General features: G+C 48.5%; 1 protein-coding gene across 1 annotated transcript; it reads left to right on the top strand.

Annotated features, from left to right (window-relative positions):
* The first annotated feature begins 254 nt into the window (after positions 1–254).
* On the top strand, positions 255–20737 carry LOC135888269 (E3 ubiquitin-protein ligase TRIM7-like). The gene is made up of 7 exons (XM_065416076.1): positions 255–677; positions 3783–3878; positions 7544–7774; positions 10945–10967; positions 14861–14976; positions 17501–17533; positions 20184–20737. The coding sequence occupies exons 1-7, from the start codon at positions 255–257 to the stop codon at positions 20735–20737; spliced, it is 1476 nt and encodes a 491-aa protein (XP_065272148.1).
* The last annotated feature ends 2401 nt before the right edge of the window (positions 20738–23138 follow it).

Raw genomic sequence — 23138 nt, 5'->3', positions numbered from 1 at the left:
GTACCAATGAGCCAGCAGGTTGATCACATACAGTATTATTTCAGTCTTTTATACACCTTCTACCGTCCTTTTTGAATCTTTTCCTTCCAACCCACAGCTCAGGCAAAACCCTTGTCTCACACAAGTCGGACTCTGCAGGCTGGAGTGTCACACACACGACCAGGGAGGCAGCGGGCAGCTGTTGAAAGGGAGGTGAGGCCTAGCCTGAGAAGCCTGCAGCGAAAGCATTTCTCCTCTGCTGGAGCAGCGATGTCATGGCTGCCGATGAGGATTCCCTGAAACGTCTCCAGGCTGAATTTCTGTGCTCGATCTGCCGGGATTATTTCGAAGAGCCGGTGATTATAACCTGTGGGCACAACTTCTGCCGGGCCTGCATCACACGGCACTGGGAGCAGTTCAGGGACACGTTCCCCTGCCCGGAGTGCAGAAAGGAGTTTCCAGAGATCAAACTCCGGCCAAACAGGCAGCTGAGAAATGCGGTAGATTTATTCGCTAAAGAGCTGGGTTTCCAGCCCCAGGGAAACCGGGCAGGAGACAGAGTGTGTGAGAAGCACAGGGAAGGTTTGAAACTGTTTTGCGAAGAGGATCGCACGCCGATCTGCGTGAAATGCAGAGAGTCCCAGGCTCACAGATCTCACTCTGTGGTGCCCATCGAGGAGGCATCGCAGGATTCCAAGGTAGGAAATTCTACAAATGTTTGTTTCACTTCATAGAAATCTGGGACAGAAAAGATCCCCAGCTAAGCAGTGTTACCGAAATATCGGGTCCACCTAGCTGAGAGCCAATAACAGCCAGACAGGGATAAGGAGGAGTTGCTTTATTCTGCAGAAGAAAGGAGAGCTTTGCACCTTAGTACAAAAACTCTGACTTACACACATTTTACAGATTATTTATACACATTCAGACCAAGGTCCTTGCAGTGTTAACACTTGATTGGTGGTTGTCAGACCCGTGCTTTTGCTATCTGGTCAGTGAAAAACAGCTTATGACCAGTTTTAACTACCTTAAAGCCTTGAAGGAAAGACAGTTGAAAAGTTCAGGCTTTAGGTGTCTGCTTTTCCCTAATGGCCGCTGGCTGACATAACAACTGTCCTATTAAGGAGGGTCATTAGTAACTTTTACAGTTTTTTTTTCGGGTCTGACAAATTTAAAAATTGTCAGGCCCGTTACGCAATTTGCGATTAAGTTGGAGGGACAGATACTGGTTTTTTTTATGGACAGCAGAGCTTTTGATTATAGCATTACATAGGCATTTGGCACATTGTATTATTGTCCAAATAACACATAGAAAAAAAAGAAAGAGAAGAATTTATTAAACAATTGTTCGAAAGAGCCCCGGAAACCATGACCCAAGGTCTGGAAGGAGGTCCTTAAAACTAAAGGTGTGATTAAGAGATACAGCACGGAAAACAACAGCAGCATTCTTAATGGCTTGTAAATTTTGCTTAATTAAGCCAGAATGATTTAACATAGAAACTATAATTTTTTTTTATGCGAGCACAAGCCCCCTTTAATTTAGCATTTATAGCATTTAATATATGTTTATTTTGCAAAGCTATTTTTGCCACCTTATTAATTTTTTGTTTTAATTTTTGGAAAGCGTTTATTAAAACCAGCCAAACAACTACCAAGAGTCACCCCTAAGTGAGGGTGACCATATTTCCCAAAGAGAAAAAGGGACCACCCAGCTGCCCCCCAAACCCCCTTCTTCTCCTCTTCTCCCCCCCCCCCCTCGCGTGCCATGGCTAGAACCCTGCCCCTGTAATCTCTGAAAAACTACATTTGTCTTAATTTGCTACAGAGCAATGGAGCATGCTCAGTAACATCTGCTGAAGCCACTGCCCTTCATCCTGCCCTTACTTGCCATCAGGTTCTGCTGACTGCTTACAGGGGCTAAAAAAGGGGCAAATCAGAGCAGGGGGTGGCCAGGGGCTGAGCAGGGGGTGGGAACTGACTGGTCGGGGGGGGGGGGGAATCAAGCAGCTGAAGGCAGTGTTAGGAGAGGGGCTGAAGGGAGGAGCAGGAGTTAAGCTCGGGGTGAGGCGCTGCCAGAGGGTGACAAAGGGCGAAATCCCGGCACAGGCAGGGGCAGAGGGGGTAACAGTTACCCCAGTGCACTGAGACACCAGTGTTTACAAAACACAGGGTAGGGGCCAGAGAGAGAGATGCACGCTGCCCCTTTAAGTAAGCTGACCCACTCTTAAGTGCATTGTCTTTTTAAGTGGGTCAGGAAGTTGAGACAGCAGCTGCTGCCCCAAGATCTCTGTGTCTTTCCGTCTGTGTCCACTCTCTGCTCTATATGGAGAAGAGGTAAGTGGGGTGCAGGAGCAGGGGGGGAGGGGGACACCCTGACATTAGCTGCCTCCCTTCCCCCCCTTCTCCCCCCCCCCCCCCCCCCCCCCCGCACAGCAAGCAGGAGTCTCTGGGAGCAGCTCCAAGGCAGAGGGCAGGAGCAGCGCTGGGCGGCTGCAGCACAGAGAACTTAGGGGAGTGGGGAGCTGATATGGGGGCTGCTGGTCCACCCTGGTTCCAAGCCCCCACCAGCTAGCTGCAACGGGCTGCTCTTCCTGCAAGCAGTGGACAAAGCAGGCGGCTGCCAAATGATGTTAGAAGGGAGCATTGCACAACTTTAAACAAGCATGTTCCCTAATTGATCAGCAACAACAACGAAACAACGTTAACCAGGACGACTTTAAGTGAGGAGTTACTGTATATTAGCATTTCTTCTTTTTGAGCAGAGTTTGGCCTGCACAGATTCTTCTCCCCATACAGCGATCAGGTCCAGTGTCTCCCGTTCGCTCCATGCCGGAGCTCGTTTGCGATTCTGGGACTGCATGGTCACCTGTGCTGCTTAGCTCACCACGCTGACCAAACAGGAAATGAAATTCAAAATTTCCCAGGGCTTTTCCTGTGTACCTGGCTAGTGCATTGGAGTTGAAAGTGCTGTCCAGAGCGGTCACAAAGGAGCACTCTGGGATAGCTCCCGGAGGCCAATAACGTCGATTTGCGTCTGCACTACCCCAAATTCGACCCCGCAAAGTCAATTTTAGCGCTACTCCCCTCGCCGGGGAGGAGTACAGCAGTCGATTTTAAGAGTCCTTTAGGTCAATGAAACAGGGTTGCTTGTGTAGATGCATTCATTATAAAATCGACCTAACGCGACGAAATTCAACCTAGCCCTGTAGTGTAGACCAGGGCCTAGATTCACAGTATTTACTTAGGTGCCTAAACCCCAGTTGGAGCCTCCACTGCAATTCACAAAACTCCGGCTGAGCCCTGTCAGTGCCTAAACTCCCTCGGCATCGATGTTTTTTGGTAACTAGTTCCCTCAACACCTGTGTTTCTGCTTCTGGCCATGCACACTGCTGCCTCGCTCAAGGCATCTCGATGCCTGTCTCCCAGCTAAGCCCCAGGGAGGATCAGCCTTAGGCCACCTAACTCCTGTGTGGGGCCTAATCTGGCAGGTGGTCTGAGGCCCCTCAGGTGAGTTCACACACAGAAAGCTCTCCTCATCATCTTTAGCCCAGTGTTTAGAGCACTCACCTGGGACATGGGAGACCACAGGTTCAAGTCCCTCTTCCACCTGATGCGGGGAAGGGATTTGAACAGGGAGAGTCATTTGTGGGGGAGACAGAGAGACCGCAAGCATGAGAAGGACTGTATAGTCATGTGATTAGAGCACTCACCATTTTATTATGCATTTAATAGTCTTGAAAATATAAATAAAATGGGGGGAAACCCTCCAAAAGCAACTGAAACTAAACCAGTTTTTCTTTTGTTAGGAACAAATTCGGAGCCATTTGGAGAGTTTGAAAAAAGAGAGAGACGAGATTCTGTCGTATAAATCGAGTGGGGAAAATACAAGCCAGGAACTACTGGTAGGTGCCGTTCTTACTTAGAGGTAAATGTGCGCAGGGACATTATTGATACTCTACTTAGTCTAACAGAAGAAGAACACTGAGCAACATCTTCCCTTCCATGAAAGATTGTTACTTATTTATTCACATTGTAAAGAAACACTGTTCTGCTTTAATTGAGTATAAACAGGAAAATGGAGCATTAAGGAAAGTTTTAATAATCCAAATATTTCCATTGATAATGTGAATGTAATTTGTTTAGCTAACAGTAGTTTCTCCTTTAGTCTTTCAACTAGAGCTGGTCGAAATTCAACCACAAAAATGTCCTGTAGGAAAATGGGATTTAGTAGAAAACAATTTTTTTCCATGGAAAAATGTCTTTTGCAAATAAATAGTTTTTTTGGCAGGAAATTTCAGAATGAACAAAAATGTTTATTTTCATTTCAAATTGAAGTTTTCATTTTGGTTTTAAAAAGCTGAATTTTTTTCAAAATTTTGAATGTTTTTTTTTATCCCTTTGTTTCCCCATTTCCTCCTTTTTGCCACTGAGTACAATAACATGAATAATTTCCAGGTTTTTTCTCCTAGATTTTCCTTTTTGCCAATTTTTCTAAAATGGGAGAACTTTTGAAGAGTTCCAGAGAGAATGGAATAAAAGGAACAAATGGGGTGGTGGTGGAAATGGACATTATTTTATTACATTTTAGAAAAAAGGGGAAACAGAAATGTGAATTTTTTTCAAGTTACTTCATAATATTTTTTCAAACAAATTAAAAGTCCCATTTTGAACACTGAAAAATGGAAACAACTTTGAAATTTCCTTTTTTTTTTTTTTTTTTTGCAAATTCCTCCCATTTTTTGGCTTTACTTCCAACAGACTGAACTGTTAGCATATAAGCCTGTTTGTTAACCTGAGAGAGAATTTTGGGGTTTGACTTTTGATACTCTTACATCTTTATTAATATATGTGAAGAACAAAGACAGTGTGTTGCTTCTGCCTGGCCAGGTGGGTTTGTTAGTATAATGGGAACAGATAAGAACAGATAGTTTTTAAAAGTCACCTTGTAACACTGACTTTATATTTGTGGATAATCTAAGCACTATACCTAGATATACAGACACTCTTTTCCCAAACTATATATTTTATATATTTTTTAACATTAGCTTTAATAATTTTTTTAAATATGAGCACACACGGGAAGGCTGCCTGGCTCCTCTCTCAAGCCAAGGTCAAGCAACCAGTTAGGAGGGGCAAAGGGGAATGGTGGGGGGGGGAGGCATAAGAAACACTAAAAGCCAAAGAAAAGCCTGGCCTTGGCCAGGACACAACCTCACTCCTCACCCCTCCCCTGGGGTACAGAAGAGATGGGATGAAGATCCCAGCTCACGACCCTCGAGAACGGAACATGACCACAAGTTGTAAGGAGTGTGACTAGGGGCGCGCACTGCAGGTATATTTGGACCTGCTAAGAAGGAGGAAATGGGGAACGGGGACACAGGCAAGGCTCTGCGGTGTCGGAGCTGGGAAGGGGGGGGTGTAACGATGCTGGTTCTGGCGGGACCGAACTGAGAGTGCCAATTCAGGACAAATTGCTTAGAGCAGGGCAGTTACAGCCCAAGGCTGGGGTTTTCCACCTCTACGGCAACCAAACCAGCCAGACAAAGAGGGCTAACCACAAGTTACACAAGCAATTCCCTTAGACACTCCAGTTTCCCAGTATCACCACCAGTGCCACTCGTTATGGGGATGAATGGTTATGAAAACCAATACCCCAGTAAAAGAAAAAAGGTTCTCTTGATCCCAAAGGACCAAGCCCCAGACCCAGGTCAATATACAAATCAGATTTTACCCACAAATCACGCTGTTGCCAATCCTTTAGAATCTAAAATCTAAAGGTTTATTTATAAAAGAAAAAAGATAAAAATGAGAGCTGGAATTGGTTAAATGGAATCAATGACATACAGTAATGGCAAAGTTCTTGGTTCAGGCTTGTAGCAGTGATAGAATAAACTGCAGGTTCAAAATCAAGTCTCTGGAACATCCCCAGCTGGGATGGGTCCTCAGTCCTTTGTTCAGAGCTTCAGTTTGTAGCAAAGTCCCTCCAGGGTAAGAAGCAGGATTGAAGACAAGATGGAGGAACTGCAGCAGCTTTTTATAGTCTCTTGCCATGTGGTCTCTGCTTTCTTTGTCCCAAGGACAAACTGTCCATCACATGGCATGGAAAAACCTCAGAGATCTGTCCATAGGCATGTCCCTGCATACCTTGCTGAGTCACAAGGCGCATCTGCCTTCTCTCAATGGGTCAATTGTGTAGCTGATGGTCCTTAATGGGCCATCAAGCAGGCTAGGCAGCGCTAACACCAACTTGTCTGGGATGTTTCCCAGAAGCATAGCATAAGTTTGAAATACAGACAGTATAGAGCCAATATTCACAATTTCAACTACAAAATTGATACACACATACAGAGAGCATAATCATAACCAGCCAACCATAACCTTGTCTTAGACACGTTATTTGACCCCCTTTATACAAGATTTGGTGCCACTACAGGACTTTGGTTGCAACAATGATCTATACGGTTACAGATTCTTTCAATAACATCACAGGGGGACGCAGGGTACAGGCTCTGCTGGTGTGAAGAGCTGTGGACATGCTTGCTTGGAACTAACCCCAGCAAACATCGCATTGCCTGCACTTTGGACTTCTGGTCTTCTGTTTTCTGTCTGCGTGACAAGAACCCGGGGAGGGACTAAGGGAAAGCCCTCGAACAATAACCACAACAGAATAGTGAGGGCAGCCACTTGAGAAATCTGCTGCCCCAGAGAAGGATGGTCACTTAACACCTCACCAAATCCTACTGAAGTCATTGGAAAGGCTCCTATTGATTGTGGTGAGCTTTGGAACCGGCCCTAGTGATATCACTGCTAGACGTTGCCATGAAGAAGTTTTAGGTTCTAAATATGATGTAAGTTTCTTGCTCCTGGGGTATCAGGAGCTAGAGTGCTCCAGAAAGAGCATGAATTGGTGGGCTTGTGTCCAGTTCACATGCACACATTTCTAAGTGCCCTGCAAACTCAGATTTGAACCTGCAAAAAGGTGTCTTGCCAGCCACCCAGTTTGTGCTCATAATACCTCTGTGGATTAAAATTGGAGATTTATGATGTGACAAAATGTTTGTATCCTAACCTGTGCATTCAAAACTCATCAGAGCAATTGTTGGTGCTCTAATTTTAAATCCTGTTTTAGAAACATGGCCCTATTCATGTAAGTGTATTTTGTGGAGAGCCTCTGTTCCCCAATTCAAGTCAAGCGCTTCTGAGTTTGGGTTCTACTCTTTGCTCCCCAGAAGTAACTCTGGCCTGTCCAGTTCTGGATCCCGCACCTGCTGTACTTCCTGTTATTTGAAGGTTCTTGTTTTCTAGACGCCACTGATAACAGAATATCCTAATAATGCAAGATACATTCATATTCTAAACACCCATTAGGATTCTTCAGAATTCATTGGGAAAACATCTGTCTATTGAGCATAGGGTTTGTTCTCCATAAAATATCAGGAGTTAAATTCTACGGGGTTGCAATGACATGCTCCCATGTCATACATAAGGCTTTACAAAATGTCCCATAACTCACTCCGTGTTCCTGTCCTTGACTTGTGCTTTCCCTGTTTGTCTCTCTTCATTTCAGAAACAGCTGGAAACTGAGAGGCAGAAGATTGTGGCTGAATTTCAGCAACTGCGCCAGTTTCTGGAGGAACAAGAGCGACTCCTGCTGGTCCAGTTGGAAGAGCTGAATCAGGAAATTGAAAAGGGGAGGGCTGAGTATGTTGCCAAACTATCTGAGGAACTATCCTCTTTCAGTTCCCTGATCAGTGAGATGGAGCAGAAGTGCCAGCTGCCAGCAAGTGAATTCCTGCAGGTGAGACGGTGTTAGAAACACCCCAGAACCTTTCACAGGGTAAGAAACCCTTCACTTTTGGAGTGTAGGAGTGTGTGACGTTCCCCTTGTGTTATCTGGACCAGTGATCTGCTAGGTCACTCCAATCCTCGACTCTGAGAGCCAGCCTTGCCCTGCTCTCCTGTGAGAACCCCACTCCTGGGCTGTTCCCGCACACCCTCTAGCATGTAAGCTGCTCCCAGCTACGTGAGTGAGCACTTTTGGCCAGCCGCTGCTTGGATTGTGCAACCGAATGACACTAGCCAATATCTCCGGTCCCAGACACAATCCTAGGAACGTCCATCTTGCAGTGTCCAGTTATGCTCCCTGGGCACTGCAAGCTTATATGAGTTCATCAATTTAACAAAGAAATTGGTATTGTGACAAAGTTCCTCCTCTATCTTCGTGGGTCCTGCGCTTATTGGCAGATTTTCCTCGCCTCAGAGATTCACCATGTGGGTCAGGGAACAGCCCAGAGACCTTCCCTCTGGTAGAACCCACAGTCCAGGTCAATTCCTCCTGTGTCTGATCAGGAGTTGGGAGGTTTGGGGGGAACCTGGTCCCGCCCTCTACTCTGGGTTCCAGCCCAGAGCCCTGTGGACTGCAGCTGTCTAGAGTGCCTCCTGGTACAGCTGCGCGACACCTACAACTCCCTGGGCTACTTCCCCATGGCCTCCTCCCAACACCTTCTTTATCCTCACCACAGGACCTTTCTCCTGGTGTCTGATAATGTTTGTACTCCTCAGTCCTCCAGCAATATGTCTTCTCTCTCTCAGCTCCTCCTGCCTCCTACTCCCAGCTCCTCGCGTGCACGCTACAAACTGAAGTGACGTCCTTTTTAAACTCAGCTGCCCTGATTAGCCAGCCTGTCCTAATTGATTCTAGCAGTTTCTTCTTAATCGGTTCCCGGTGTCCTAATTAGCCTGCCTGCCTTAATTGGTTCCAGCAAGTTCCTGCTTGTTCTGGAACTGCCCCAGTTACCTTATCCAGGGAAAAGGGATCTACTTAATCTGGGACTAATATATCAGCCTTCTCTCCGGTATCCCTCTGGCCTGACCCTGTCACAGTATGTACCGGGCTTGTTATCCCAAGGGGAGTCTCTGACATGCTTCAAACCAAACGCACTGCTTCAGGTAGAATAAACAGATTTATTAACTGCAAAGGATAGATTGTAAGTGATTATAAGTCAAAACACAAGAAGTCAGATTTGGTCAAATGATATAAAAGCCAAGTGCATTCTAAGCTGATCTTAACACTTTCAATGCCCTTACAAACTTAGATGCTTCTCACCACAGGCTGGCTGGCTGCCCTTCAGCCAGGCTTTCCCCTTTGATCAGCGCGTTAGTCACTTGGTGGTGGTGTCTGTAGATGGAAGTGGAAGAGAGAGGAAGAGCCTGGCAAACGTCTCTCCCTTTTATCATGTTCTTTCTTCCCTCTTGGCTTTGCTCCCCCCCCTTCAGGGTCAGGTGAGCATTACCTCATTGCAGTCCCAAACTGACTAAGGGAAGGGGGGGTGACTCACTCGAGAGTCCAACAGATTCTTTTGTTGCTGTCTAGGCCAGTGTCCTTTGTTCCTGTGAGGCTGGGCTGGGTTTGTCCCATACAGGCCCTGATGAGGTGTGAACTGCCCCACTGCTCCTGGAGAGTTTTGCTTGGGCTTGTTTTAAGCCATGAGGACACATTTTCAGCCTCATAACTATATACATGAAATTACAACCTATAACATCACTATAACAACTCTGCTCAGTGCATCACGAGCCTTCCGAAGACACTGGACATGGCAAACTTTGCACTGGATACCACACAATCATATTATAAGGATGAACATGGGGGTGCAGGGTGTTCCCCCGAGGTACAGAGCATCACAGAGTGAAAGCTCAGAACATACAGTATTGCTAAAATATACATTATATACATTATTTTTCCTGAAGTGGTTGATAAAATGCCCAGTAAAGTCAATGGAAATATACTTCTTGAGTACAACGGGCATAGGATCAAGTCCTAAATGAAAAAAATTCTTCGTTTGAATTCTAGTTGGAGAAGACTCCTCCAAAAATGGCAAACTCTGAATTCTGTTCTCCCTGTCTCATAATGCAAGAACAAAGGGACATTCAATCAAATTAGAAGGTGACAAATTCAAAACTGATCCAATGAACACTTTTTCACATCTCATGTAATTAGATAGTGGAACTGATTGCCACCGGATGTTGTTGAGACCAAGCATTTAGCAAAACTCAAAAAGTGATAGGATATTTATGTGAATGGCAGGCCTGATTTTGCCACTTTTCCTACCTATCACAAAAAGGGAAAATATTGGCCTTAAAATTCATACATGAGGTCTGAGGCTGTTGTGATTTTTCTGCCAGAACTGAAGTTAGATAGGGAAGCTGTTCATTACTTATGGTAGCCTGAACGTGTAAATAGTCGTTAGAATTGCAAAAACCTTCTAATGACTTTAATTTTCCAAAAACGCGTCTAACTAGGAAATTTTAAAAAAAGAGAGAAATAAAACGTAGCATCCTGGACGTCTCTAGCTGATATCTAGGGTCAAATTCTCAGTTGCAGCCAGTATCTGCTGTGGGCAGCATTCTTCACTCCTCAGGTTTCCTGCATTGAACCTGGGGTGTAGGATAGTGAATGGCCCTGTGTTACTCTGTACCCCACACCCATTGTTCTCACCCAGCCCCACCTCCCTGTGGGTGTCAAGAACCCCACAGAACAGGCCTTCAGAGTGTTTGTGGGCGAGAGTTTACAGCACGGGGGCAGCACAGCCTGGGGGCATCCCTCCCTCCAGACCCACTGGAGTCTGCAGGAGGGGATCTTCCCCGCACCTGTGAGTGTTAGGGAGATCTTTGTTCAACACATCACAAGACGGAGCCCTCTGGTTCCATGTGCCGGCTGGTTAGCCAAATGTCACTACACAAAGAGCCTGTGTGCCCCCTAATACAAACTTCGTAGACCCAGATCCTGCAGTCAGAGCACTTCTCCAAAAGAGCAAAGGCAGCACATTGAATATGTTGTTTGCATTAATAAATAACAAATAATTTCTCTTTGAACCTCAAACTGTGAAGACAAAGCGAGTTCCCTCCAGAGCAGGAGGGATCCTTCGTATGAGAGATGGGACTGAATTTCCTTTTATCTTTCTCCTCTAGGACATCAAAGGCACCTTGAGCAGGTAGGTGGCTCCTTCTCACTCTCCCTTTCACTTCCCAATTCAGGGAAGGGATTTTGGACATGAGATGTGGCTCCCCACGGTCCAGCAGTGCAGAGTGTGGGGCTGGTTCCCAATCTTCCTCCGTTAAATCTAATCTTGGGGCTGTTGTCATTCTGACTAGACTCCAGAATAGAGCAGCCTGAGAAAAGAGTGATTTACCTACAGACAGGGTATTGATTTGTAATGTGGCTGGTGGAATGGAGACCTCAGGAGATTGGGGATGGACAATGAGTTTTTCATTTCTAGGTCATAGACTCCAAACTCCACCTAGGTGGGTAGGGATGGACAGTCAGGCCCATCTGATGACTATTCAACGAGCTGTTTATTAATTGTTTCTAATTATGCAGTGAGCTCTATCCGTGTGCTGGGCATGGCAAGAGATCTGATGGAAGAGACATTCCCAGCTCTAAGGAGTTTATAATGTGCTGTTATCAGTAGCACTATGGCAGTGCCTGGAGGCTCAAGGCAAAACCAGGGCCCAACATGCTGGGTGCTGCACAGACACACAGACAGAGACAGTCCCTGCCCCCAATGAGTTTACAGTCTAAATAGACACAAGAGACAAAGGGCGGAGGGAGGAAGGATTAAAATCGATTGAAGGGGACATTCAATAAAGACAAAGTGCTGCACTTTGGAAGGAAAAATCAAATGTACAACTAGGAAATGGGGAATAACTGGCTAGGCAGCAGGACTGCAGAAAAACATCTGGGGGTTCCAGTGGATCACACATTGAATGAGTCGTCAGTGTGATGCTGTTGTGAAAAAGGCAAATGTCACTGTGGGATGTTGTCCCAGGTTGCTGTATTCACCGCAGGTGGTGCCTCCTCCTGGCTGTTCTGGGGATTAGCTCTCTTCCAGGGCCAACCCCTCCCCTTGCCGTCTCTCCCCCCGTTGTCTCTCTCTCACTCTGCAGCCTCATCTCTCACTCCAAGAGCTGCAGCTTCCTCTTCGTGACTCAGCCCTGCAGCCAGATCACTAAATGGTTTCCCCTTCTGGGGTGTAGAGTCTCACTGAACCCACTGCCCAGGCAATGCCGCTCCATCAGTGGCTGGTTGGGGAACTCGAGCCCACCCACTGCTCCAGGGCCCAGCACAGGGACCCTACCACATGCAGGCAAGGTCTGCTCGCTCCCTGGGCTGCTTCCTACTCACCTCCCATGGGCTTTCTTCTCCACCCTTCTCTCTTATAGGGGTTAGACTAGATGACCCTGGCAGTCCCCTCTAACCCCATGATTCTAAGTACTCCCTTCCCTCAGGGCCAGGCTCCTAGCATGCTATTCTTTCCCTGGTTTCCCTCTTTCCCTTTCAAATGCACAGAGGGTGGCTGCAGACTTCCTCACTGCAGCCAATTTCTGTTGTCAGCTTCCTGGCTTGATACTAGCCCAGCCCCCACCTGCTCAGCTGAGCTTCATTGTCCAATCAGAGGTTACTTCTCTGGCCTAAACCCCTCATGTGTGGCCTGTCTCACTAGTCTCCTCTTTCTCAGTTTCCTTCACTCTTTCCGGGGGCTGACGTGGGCTGAACACCCCACCACACATGTATTAACAGGAGTGTCACATGTAAGACACAGGAGGATGTTGTTCCACCCTTCTTGCCACGGTGAGGCCTCAGCTGGAATCCTGTGTCCAGTTTTGGGCACCGCACTTTCAGAAAGATGTGGAAAAATTGGAGAGAGTTCAGAGGAGAGCAACACAAATGATCCGAGGTTTGGAATGGATGAGCTGTGAGGAAAGGTAGAAATAAATGGGTGTGTTTAGTCTAGAGAAGAGAAGACTGAGGCAGGGCCTGATAAGTCTTCAAATCTGTCTGAGGCTGTTCTACAGAGCGCGGTGATCAGTTGGTCTTCAAGTCCCCTGAGGGCAGAACAAGAAGTAATCGGTTTAATTTGCCACAAGGGAGATTTACATCAGTGTGACGGGTTTCCAGGGTGCAACCTGGACTGTGGGACTGCTGAGCCCTCCAAATCCCCAACCTGGGCTGCCTCTCACCCCGTGATGCTGTTGTCAAGATACAAGCCTGACAGGCCCTGCGCTGACACAGACACCTATGGGCAGGGACCCGCCCAGCTGTGTTACATGAATCATCTCCCAGCCATTGATGAACCAGCAGTAGAAAGGCGCCAGCCAGTTCCCCCCAGCTCCAGCCCTGCCCCCCAGAACTGCACCGACTCACACTGCTCAAGGCTCCCTGGGCAGTGCAAGTTCATTAAGTCATTTGCCGCTCCCCCAGTGTGGAGTGGACACACCCTGGCCTTTGTAAGCTGAGAACCCCTGTGCTAGTGGACTGACCATTGTATGTATCCAAAGAGCTAAATAAGAACATAAATTATCTTTCAAATGGGTTAGTGGGTCTCACGCCAGGTCCTGGTACGATGGGTATCTACATCGCAACAAGGATTGTCACTAATTGTCTCCCTTAAATGGTGTACAGGATATACGTCAGGGGATCCTGCTTCCCACACTCACAATACAAGACCAAGGGGATGTTCAGTGCAACTGAAAGGCAACTAGTGTAAAGCTGAGAAAAGGAAATACCGTTTTTTACACAATTCATTATTAACCCGTGGAACTCATTGCCACATGGTATTACTGAGTTTCATAAATGCATAAAGTTGAAGGCGAGAAAGGACCGTGAGATCATCACATTTGATCTCCTGTATATCACAGCACAGGCATTGACTTTCTCATTCCCCTGGGGGTGTTAGACCCCTGCTTGGCCCCGGGCCCTTCCCCCACTCCACCCCTTCCCCAAGGCCCCGCCCTGCCTCTTCCTGCCCTGCCCAGCCTCTTCCTGCCCTTGCTCCACCCCCTCACCCCCTGGGCATCCTGCCCACTGCTGAACAGCTGGTTCCCGGTGGGTGGGAGGCGCTGGGAGGCAGGGCCAGCTAGTGGGCGGGAGGCGCTGGGGGGTAGGGGTAAGCTGATCTGTGGGGCTATTTTTCTCTGTGGGTGCTCCAGCCCCGGAGCACCCACAGAGTCGATGTCTATGTATCGCAGGTCCTTAAATTTCACCCCGTTATTCATGTATTCAGCCCAATAACTTGTATTTGACTAAAATACCTTCCAGAAAGACATTCAGTCTAGATTTGAAGGCATCAACAGACAGTAACGCTTGAAGCTCCCTAGAAGTGTGGGGGGGCACCGGTGCCCAAACCATGGCCCAGCCCCTGCTCCGCCTCTTCCCCCCGAGACCCTGCCCCCTGCTCGTCCTCTCCGCCCCCTCCCCCCATCACTTGCCTTTAAGGCAGGTATAAAGGGAGAGTGCAGAGTTCTCCCACTTTTAAAAGTGATGGGGCCATGGCCCCTGTGTTCTGGCGCCCGTCCAGAGATGGAGAATCCACCACTTCCCTTGGCAGTTTCTTCCAATGGTTAATCCACCCGCACTGTTAACAATGTCTGTCTGATTTCCCATTGGAATTTCTCTGGCTTCAGCTTCCAGCAGTTGGTCCTTGTTGTGCCTTTGTTTGCTAAACTGAGGAGCCCTTTAGTACCAAGTCTATTCTCCCCATGATGGTATTTATACCCCACACTCAAGTGCCAGGGGTCTCTCAGTGCGAGGCATTTCTACCAGCCCTCAAATCAGTTTTGTGGGTCTTCTCTGCACCATCTCCACTTTCTCAACGTCCATTTTAAAATGGGGGCACCAGAACTGGATGCAGTTTTCCAATATCGGTCCCACCAAAATGAAGGGGAAGCTTGTAGTGTCCAAGCTGGGATTGGACCTATTCCTGGGGCAACAGAGACTTTAATCCTCCAGGGTCTGCTGAGCGACAGCCATTCACTAGAATAAAACACATGTTAGTAAAACACAAATATGAGCGAACTCCACAACGAGTAACACTGGGTTGTTCTTCAGATGTGAGAGGGAGAAGTTTCAGAACCCAGTGGCCTTTTCTTCTGACCTGAAATGGAGAATCTGGGAATCTTCTCAAAGAAATGCATCTGTGGAGACCATAATGAAGAAATTCAAAGGTAATAAACAGTCACCTGGGGAATTTTCTCACATATGTTACACTGATAATTGACAGAGCTGGGGAAATCTCCTAGGGACAATGATTGTGGATGGAGATAGTCAACTAATCATTTGGAACCTATGAATTCCCTCCTCAGCTCTCAATACAGCACATACACACTGGGTTAGGGGCCTACATTCGGACTCCCTGCGGGTTTTCCTTTCTTAGCAACTGTCATAACTATAAAGGGAAGGGTAACAGCTCTCCTGTGTACAGTACTAAAAATCCCTCCTGGCCAGAGACTCCAAAATCCTTTTACCTGTAAAGGGTTAAGAAGCTCAGGTAACCTGGCTGACACCTGACCCAAAGGACCAATAAGGGGACAAGATACTTTCAAATCCTGGGGGGGGGAAGCCTTTTGTTTGTGCTCTTTGTTAGAGGGTGGTTCGCTCTTGTGACTAAGAGGGATCAGACATCAATCCAGGTTCTCCAAATCTTTCTGAACAAGTCTCTCCTATTTCAAACTTGTAAGTAGACAGCCAGGCAAGGCATGTTAGTTTCTCTTTGTTTTCTCAACTTGTAAATGTACCTTTTGCTAGAGTGTTTATCTCTGTTTGCTGTAACTTTGAACCTAAGGCTAGAGGGGGGTCCTCTGAGCTCTTTAAGTTTGATTACCCTGTAAAGTTATTTTCCATCCTGATTTTACAGAGATGATTTTTACCTTTTTCTTTAATTAAAAGCCTTGTTTTTAAGAACCTGATTGATTTTCCTGTTTTTTAGATCCAAGGGGTTTGGATCTTAATCCACCAGGAGTTGGTGGGAGAGAGGAAGGGAGATGGTTAATTTCTCCTTGTTTTAAGATCCAAGGGGTTTGGATCTGTATTTCACCAGGGAATTGGTGAAGAGTTTCTCAAGGCTACCCAGGGAAGGGACTAGCATCGAGAATGGTGGCAGCGGACCAGATCTAAGCTGGTAGTTAAGCTTAGAAGTTTTCATGCAGGCCCCCACATTTGTACCCCAAAGTTCAGAGTGGGGAAGCAGCCTTGACAGCAGCCATGAATGTTAACCTGAGCTTGAGCTTCCTGCTGAATTCACTGTTTTTGAAGTATGTTTGTTTGGATTTTTTGTCTGCAAGGCCTCCGGTGTCACCATAGTCCCTCTCTTGCTTTAGAGCGGGGGTGGGGAACCTTTTTTCTATCACGGGCCATTGACTCACGGAAAAAAATCAATCCCGGGCCACTCACCTGCAGGGGGACAGAGAGGTGGCACAGAGGCTCGGGGCTCCCCCCTACAGCAGGCCGAACTGGCGCTTGTGGCTCCAGCCCCACACGGGGTGTAGGCAGTGGCGCTGGAACAATTTTTCCAGTGAGGGTGCTGAAAGTCAGTGGTCCCCAAACTTTTTACCTGGCACCCCCCTTACCCCTGTCTGTGCCCCCCTCTCCCCAGAGCTGGGGCCAAGACTGGGCCATGGCTCCGGGAGGGTGGGGCAGGATGTGGACAGGGGTAAGGGGGCTGAGGCTGGGACCACAGCTAGGGGCGGGAGCAGAGCCCTGGGTGCAGGGCCAGCTGACGGGACCCTGCGTGCGGTACCAGGGCCAGAGCCCCGGGCAGGGGTCCAGCAGCCAGCTGGGACCCTGGGCGTGGGGCTGGCAGCTGGGACCCCACCCAAAACCTGGGGGGTGCTGCAGCACCCTCCGCACTCCTAGTTCCCACAGCTCTGCACAGAGACTTGGGGCTTCCCCCCTGCGGCGGGGAGAGTCGGCACTTGCGGCACCAGCCCCGTGGCGGGGGAGGGGACCGGCGGGGCTGCGGGCCGGATGAAATTTAGCAACAGGCCGGATCTAGCCTGTGAGCCATAGGTTCCCCACCCCTGCTTTAGAGATTCTCCACCTTTTATCCTCCTGAGCTGGAGAGAATGAGACCCCCAGGGCTGTCAGGAAGGATGAGCCAGTTTACTAAGTACTAATGGTTCAGGGGCAGATGTAAAGTTGATTGAATGCTAATCAGTGAAAAAGTGTCTGTGTGTGGGTCTGTCTGTGAATGATGTGTTGGTTTCAGAGGGTTTGTCTACAGAGCCATTAAACACCCGTGACTGGCCCGTGTGCGCTGACTCTGGCTCACGAGGTTCGGGCTCGGGCTGGAACCTGGGCTCTGTGACCCCCTCCCCTCGCAGGGTCCCAGAGCCCAGGCCTCTGCCCAAGCCCGAGCATCTACACTGCAATTAAACAGCCCCATTGCCCCAGCCCTGCGAGCCCAAGTCAGCTGTCATGGGCCAAGCACAGGTGTGTAATCGCTGGTAAGACATCTCTGGGTCTGTCATGTAACCTTAGGTCATGTCCTTAGTTTTTAATGTTTGGGGTTATTTTGTAGTGAGGTGTGGAATGGTTTGTGCTGGTCTGAATTGCACTTAACCTCCTTAACGAGAACTTGATAATGTTTGTTTTGTTTTCATTTTGCTTTTGTGTTAGAACATTAACAATGTGAATATATCCCTAAACACGACAACCTGACAATTCCTCTTTTTCACCCTTTTCTTCCTCTAGACTCTCTGTCGTCTAGACAGCGGTTGGACAAAGGTAAATTTCTGGGATCAAAGGGGGAGTGAAAACTTTCCTATGAATTATGGTGGCTCATTGGCAGCACCATAGTTCAGGATTTGTTTCAATTTTGCATTTGACAGGAGCTGAGAAACATATTACTGGTGGCTACCCAGATCTTTCCTAAAAAGAGAAAAGTCGATTCTTTTCTCTTTTAGAATTTAGAATTTGTAACTAGTGGTTGGGTTAAGCAGATGGGCTGGGAGGGGAGAGGGGGCGAGCAGTGTATCTCCATAGAGATCTAAGAGTTTCAAAATGAGCCTTTGGGGAAATCAGAGAGGAACATCTCACCTCATTTTCAGAACTCTTTATGCACATACATCACATCCCCTGGCCATATTATTATTATTAGCAAATGCACAAGTGGTACAATGAAGAATGGGAAAATTCAACATACAAAAATGGACATTTCTGTTTCCTCTCTCTACTTTATAAATCAATAGAAAAAATGTTCAAAATGTCCAAAGGGGTTAGGTAGCCATCACCTATTAGCAGCCATGCCAACTCTCATGAATTAATCGTGAGAGATGCGATTTCTGAGTAAAATTAAGCCTCACTCGTGATCTGACCATAGAACTGTGGCTGAAAAAAAAATCCCGACATTTGAGAGTTCTAAAAATGAGGTTTAATTTTACTTAGAAATCCCATCAGCTGCCCTGGGCGCGGCTCGGGCTCCCGCTGTCACCACCCCAGTGCGGCTGCTCCCCTGCCAGCCTGGGAAGTGGGAGAGGGGACCCCACTGTAGCCCCCAGGCCTAGGGAGGGTGAAGAATCCTAGGAGTAGAGGTGGGGCTGGGAGGGCTTTATTATGGCCTGGGGGCTGCAGGGGGCCTGAAGTGAGTGGGGGGCTGATGGGCTGGGGGGGCTGTATTGCTGGTGGGTTCTGAGCAGATAGGGTGAGTGCTGGGAGGGTGAACTGAGGGCAGTGGGGTAGGGGTGCTGAACTGATGGGGTGGTGATGATGGGGGCTGGGGGACTGAATTGCGGGGGGTTGGATTGGGACAGAACTGATGGGGGCTGGGGGACAGGATTAATTGCTGGGCAGGATACAGGCAGATGTGGGGGTGAGAGCTCCTGCAGCTCAAAATCCCCTTCTCCAGGACATGTGGGAGAGTGGGCAACACTGATTGTCACATGCGCACACCCTGGGGAGGGGCCAGGGGAGTTCAAACATCAAGAGACTGACCTAGAAACCACAATAGAATCCTTTTAAAAATGTCATGATTGTTGGGCCAATCTCATGAGATTTGATCCCTTGAAGTTGGCAATACTGTATTAGCCATTGCACAGCCTTGGGGCCAGCAGTGGGGGGTTTGGAAAGTCCCCGATAGAGCAGCACAAGCCGAGCAGCCGTTCAGTAAGTGTGCGGTGTCCTCGCCCCCCCGCGGCTACACACAGTCATGGGGGGCCAGTGGGGTCTCTATAAAAGCAAAAATAACAGGAGTACTTGTGGCACCTTAGAGACTAACAAATTTATTAGAGCATAAGCTTTCGTGGGCTACAACCCACTATGCATCCGAAGAAGTGGGTTGTAGCCCACGAAAGCTTATGCTCTAATAAATTTGTTAGTCTCTAAGGTGCCACAAGTACTCCTGTTATTTTTGCGGATACAGACTAACACGGCTGCTACTCTGAAATCTATAAAAGCAGGTTTTCTAGGGCTCACCTGGCTGATCGTTAGGAGGGAGGGGGCTCTGCAAGGAGACGGGGTGTGAAGAGTTGCATCATGGGACAGGGGGACGTTGGGGGGGACGTTGGATTCCCTGTAATCTGCTGGGAGCCTCCTATGATGCCAGGATCTCTAATCACATCTGTGGGGAGAGGTGGGTGCAGGTGGGGAAAGATTCCAGGGCCTGATTGTCAGGCCCTTTTGTGCTGCTCTGTCAGAGCAAAGGGGCCTTAATGTGCCTGGAAACAGTCCCCAGAAAATAGCTCCGGTGCCAGGGAGCCCCCCCCCCGCATCCGTGTGAAGTTGGCACAGGGGCTCCACAGCAACTCTGCTCCCAGCCGTTACTGTAGGAGTGGGTTTGGGGCCATGCTGGGGGCCACGGCCGTCCCTAGGGGGGGGCGGGGTCCGTGGCGGAAGTGACGGATTTGTCTCTTCTGGGAGCGACAGTGACAGCCAATTGCATTGGCCCGGGGGTCCCCAAAGCGCGGGGCCCGGAGCGGCTCCCCGATTCGCCCTACCCAAGGGACGGCTCTGCTGGGGGCATAGGCAGGATGCATCACACTCTGGCTGCTCTCTGCTTTGCAGCCCTGAGGCCCCTGTAACGAGGGGCCAGGGAGACTAAAGGAAGGACACAGGTGGCTTAAACCCACCTCCCTGTAACCCCCCTTGTCTTTCCCCCAAGCACAAGGATGGAATAACTGAGACTCAGACGCTGGGTCTGGGGCCTGGCTCAGCGGAGCTGATCCCTTCACTCTGTCCCTGAACTGGCTCTGTCAGGGTGTGAATCCCCCCTGCACATGGCTGAGATCTCAGCGCTGCTCCCCAGGCACAGCTGGGTAAATCCTGGAGGCAGGAGGTTGCCTGGTTCACTCCCCAGCTGGGGCAGGTTCTGTCACTGACACGATCAGACCCTCCCCCAGGGCTGAGCTCTGCCCCTCACGCTCTGATTCTCTCTCTGCAGCGAACGTGACTCTGGATCCAGACACGGCCAATCCCTACCTCACTGTGTCTGCGGATCGGAAAAGTGCAAGATCTGGAGGCGTATGGCAGACTCTGCCCAAAAACCCTGAGAGATTTGACACTGTGCCCTGTGTGCTGGGCTGTGAGGGATTCACCTCGGGCAAACATACCTGGGAGGTGGAGGTGGAGATGGAGAAGTGGGGAGTCTGTGCTGTGGGGGTGGCCAGAGAGTCTGTGAGCAGGAAGGGATGGATCAGCCTTAACCCTGAGCAGGGGATCTGGGCTGTGTCATGCAGTGAGGATCAGTACCAGGCTTACATGTCCCCTGGGCAGCGCATCCCCTTCCCCCCGAGCCGGGCACCCCGCAGGATCCGGGTTTATCTGGACTATGAACGGGGGCAGGTGGCGTTTTTCGATGCTGGTCGCGGGGACCCGATCGTCACTTTCCCGCCGGCCTCTTTCGCCGGGGAGAGAATCCGCCCGTTCTTCCAGGCTGGTGTTAGTGTCCCGGTCTTTGGGGTTCTTGGTACTGTGCGGCTCACACTGTGTCCCTGAGCTGCCCTGTCTGTCCCCATGAAACAGGCTCCTCTAGCCCCCACCCCCCTGATCTCTATGACCTGGAGGACTCAGCCAGCCCAGTCAGACAAGGCTGCAGGGGGGGTGACGCTCTATGGCTGTGGAGGTCTGTGTGAGGCTCTAGGCTGGGTCTCTATGCTCCTGGGAGGCCAAGTCTGTGTGGAGGGGGGGATGGTCCCACCGAGGAAGGAGGGAGCCCCCCTGTGGGAGGGACCCAGCCGAGGGCCAGGGAGAGACCCCTCAACTGGGGGGGGAGCAGGGGGAGGCCTGGCTGAAGGGGCTGGGGGGAGGAGGGAGCAGGGGGGAGGCCTGGCTGAAGGGGCTGGGGGGAGGGGAGAGCAGGGGGGGGCCTGGCTGAAGTGGGTGGGGGGAGGGGAGAGCAGGGGGGAAGCCTAGCTGAAGTGGGTGGGGGGAGGGGAAAGCAGGGGTGTCTGGGTACGAGGCACGAAGGCTGGAATTTTCAAAAGAACCAAAGTGACATAAAACTCATTGATTTCCGATGGAACTTGTGCTGCTAAGTAACTTCAGGTGGGATTTTCAAAAGCACCTAAGTCATGTTTACCATTGTGCTAGTTTTAATGGGTTAATCTATTTTCTAGAATAATGAATTTTCCCTGTGTAGGCAAACTGCTTGTGTTCTCCTGTTCACCTTATTAAAGGCCCCCAGTAAATGGACCTGAGAGGGAAATTTGTCTGTTAAAACTCTCTGGGAAGCTCTGGTTTGCTGTGGGAGGTGTATTTTGAGACAGAAACAAAAAGCTGGTTTCCATATGAATTTAAAATGAACAGAGCCCTGAAAGTCCAATCAGTTCCCTTGTGTCCGCTGCCCAATATAGGATGTAAAGGCAAAAACAGAGGAGAAATGTAGGATTGCTGACAAATATATGAATGATGCTGAATTCCATCATGTACGACATTTCCTGCTAGATCCTCTCTTCCACCCCCATTATACCATCAAATAAATAACGTAACTGTAAGGGTGGGAATTACTCTGGCAATACCAGGAATATGAAATAAAAATGAACGGATCATATGGAAAACCCCCTTGAGATGCACTGAGTTCAAACTAAAATGTCCAGCATCTGTCACATCAGAGCTGTTTTCATCAGGTGCAAACTCTGTATAAAAATTACCATATTTGTTCTTCATTTTTCTTTTAGAAATCTCCTGGATTTTGCTGTCAACAATGTATTGTATCTGACTTTCCTCCCAAAGTGGTCTTTCTAACACGTGGATCAATGCATATTTGGATGGTGTATGTTCATATTATTAAATTTGCTGACAGTAGAATTGTTACTGGTGTGACTGTTGCCTGGTATGAATCACCACTGAGAATGCCCAATTCGGGACAGGGCAGATACACCCCAAAACTGATGGTTTATTCTTTAAATAGATTCACCAAAAAAAGTAGCAAAATGAGCTCTGATATCCCCACACTGGTTGGCTGGAAGCCAAAGCACAGTTCCCGCTCGGCTATCCAGCTCCTGGCTTTTGTGATAAATGATTACTAAAACCAGACATCACATATAAAGTTCTTCCAATCCCAAAGCCACTGTCCTCAGGTCAATACTTAGATCTTACCCAAAAATCACGCTGCAGCCAATCCCCTTAGTAACTAAAAATGAAAGGTTTATTAATAAAAAAGAAAAGAAGAGAGTTAGTAAATGGATAATAGAATCATTTACATTACAATGGATTTAGAGCATCTGGAGATCAGGATCATAGCAGAGATGGTCATTGTGCTAGTTTGCAATGAGTCTGGATCATCCAAAAGGTTAGATACGAAATGACAGTTTAGATGTAGAGTTATTAGTCCTTCCATGCATCTCTCCAGGGCATTCAGGTAATCACTGGGGGATCTCATTCCCACAGCTTAAACTGTCCCTGTTTAAAATTCAGCAGAGCAGAGATGGCAGGATCAGGCCCAAGGTCTCTCTTTTGTAGCTGAAGCAGGCTGGCAAGCTGCCAGGCAACTGCAAGTGGGCTTTGATGAGAACAAACACCGATACTCTGTGATCCTTATTCAATGGGTGATTCACAGATAATGCCCGTAGTTACAGCCATTTAAACTACCAAGGTGGTTTACAGTTGGTTCACAATGTGGAATCACAAGTTTCAAAGAGAGATGAGGACAGTAACATTGTTACTTCCCGAGCTCCATCTAAATGCTAACCAGCCCTTGTGATCTTGGAGACAATTGAGTACAGTAATAGAGCGTATTAAGTCATGAAATGGTTTTAGCAACTACCAACTCATTTGGTACAGTGACACACTTCCTGCAGAATGTAGGTAAACAGACACAGATATTAAGTATCAGAGGGGTAGCCGTGTTTGTCACTTTTTACAGATCCAGACTAAGAGTCCTGTGGCACCTTATAGA

This window comes from Emys orbicularis, chromosome 13 (assembly GCF_028017835.1).
Source record: "Emys orbicularis isolate rEmyOrb1 chromosome 13, rEmyOrb1.hap1, whole genome shotgun sequence".
Classification (NCBI taxonomy): domain Eukaryota; kingdom Metazoa; phylum Chordata; order Testudines; family Emydidae; genus Emys; species Emys orbicularis.
Note: the sequence above shows the minus strand (reverse complement) of the source record. Positions and strands in the feature narration are given on the sequence as shown.

Excerpts from the sequence above, each read along its gene's own strand:
- LOC135888269 (XM_065416076.1), top strand. The coding sequence starts at position 255 with ATGGCTGCCGATGAGGATTCCCTGAAACGTCTCCAGGCTGAATTTCTG. Across the intron at positions 678-3,782 it reads AGGCATCGCAGGATTCCAAG|GAACAAATTCGGAGCCATTT; the intron begins GTAGGAAATTCT and ends TTCTTTTGTTAG. Across the intron at positions 3,879-7,543 it reads ATACAAGCCAGGAACTACTG|AAACAGCTGGAAACTGAGAG; the intron begins GTAGGTGCCGTT and ends TCTTCATTTCAG.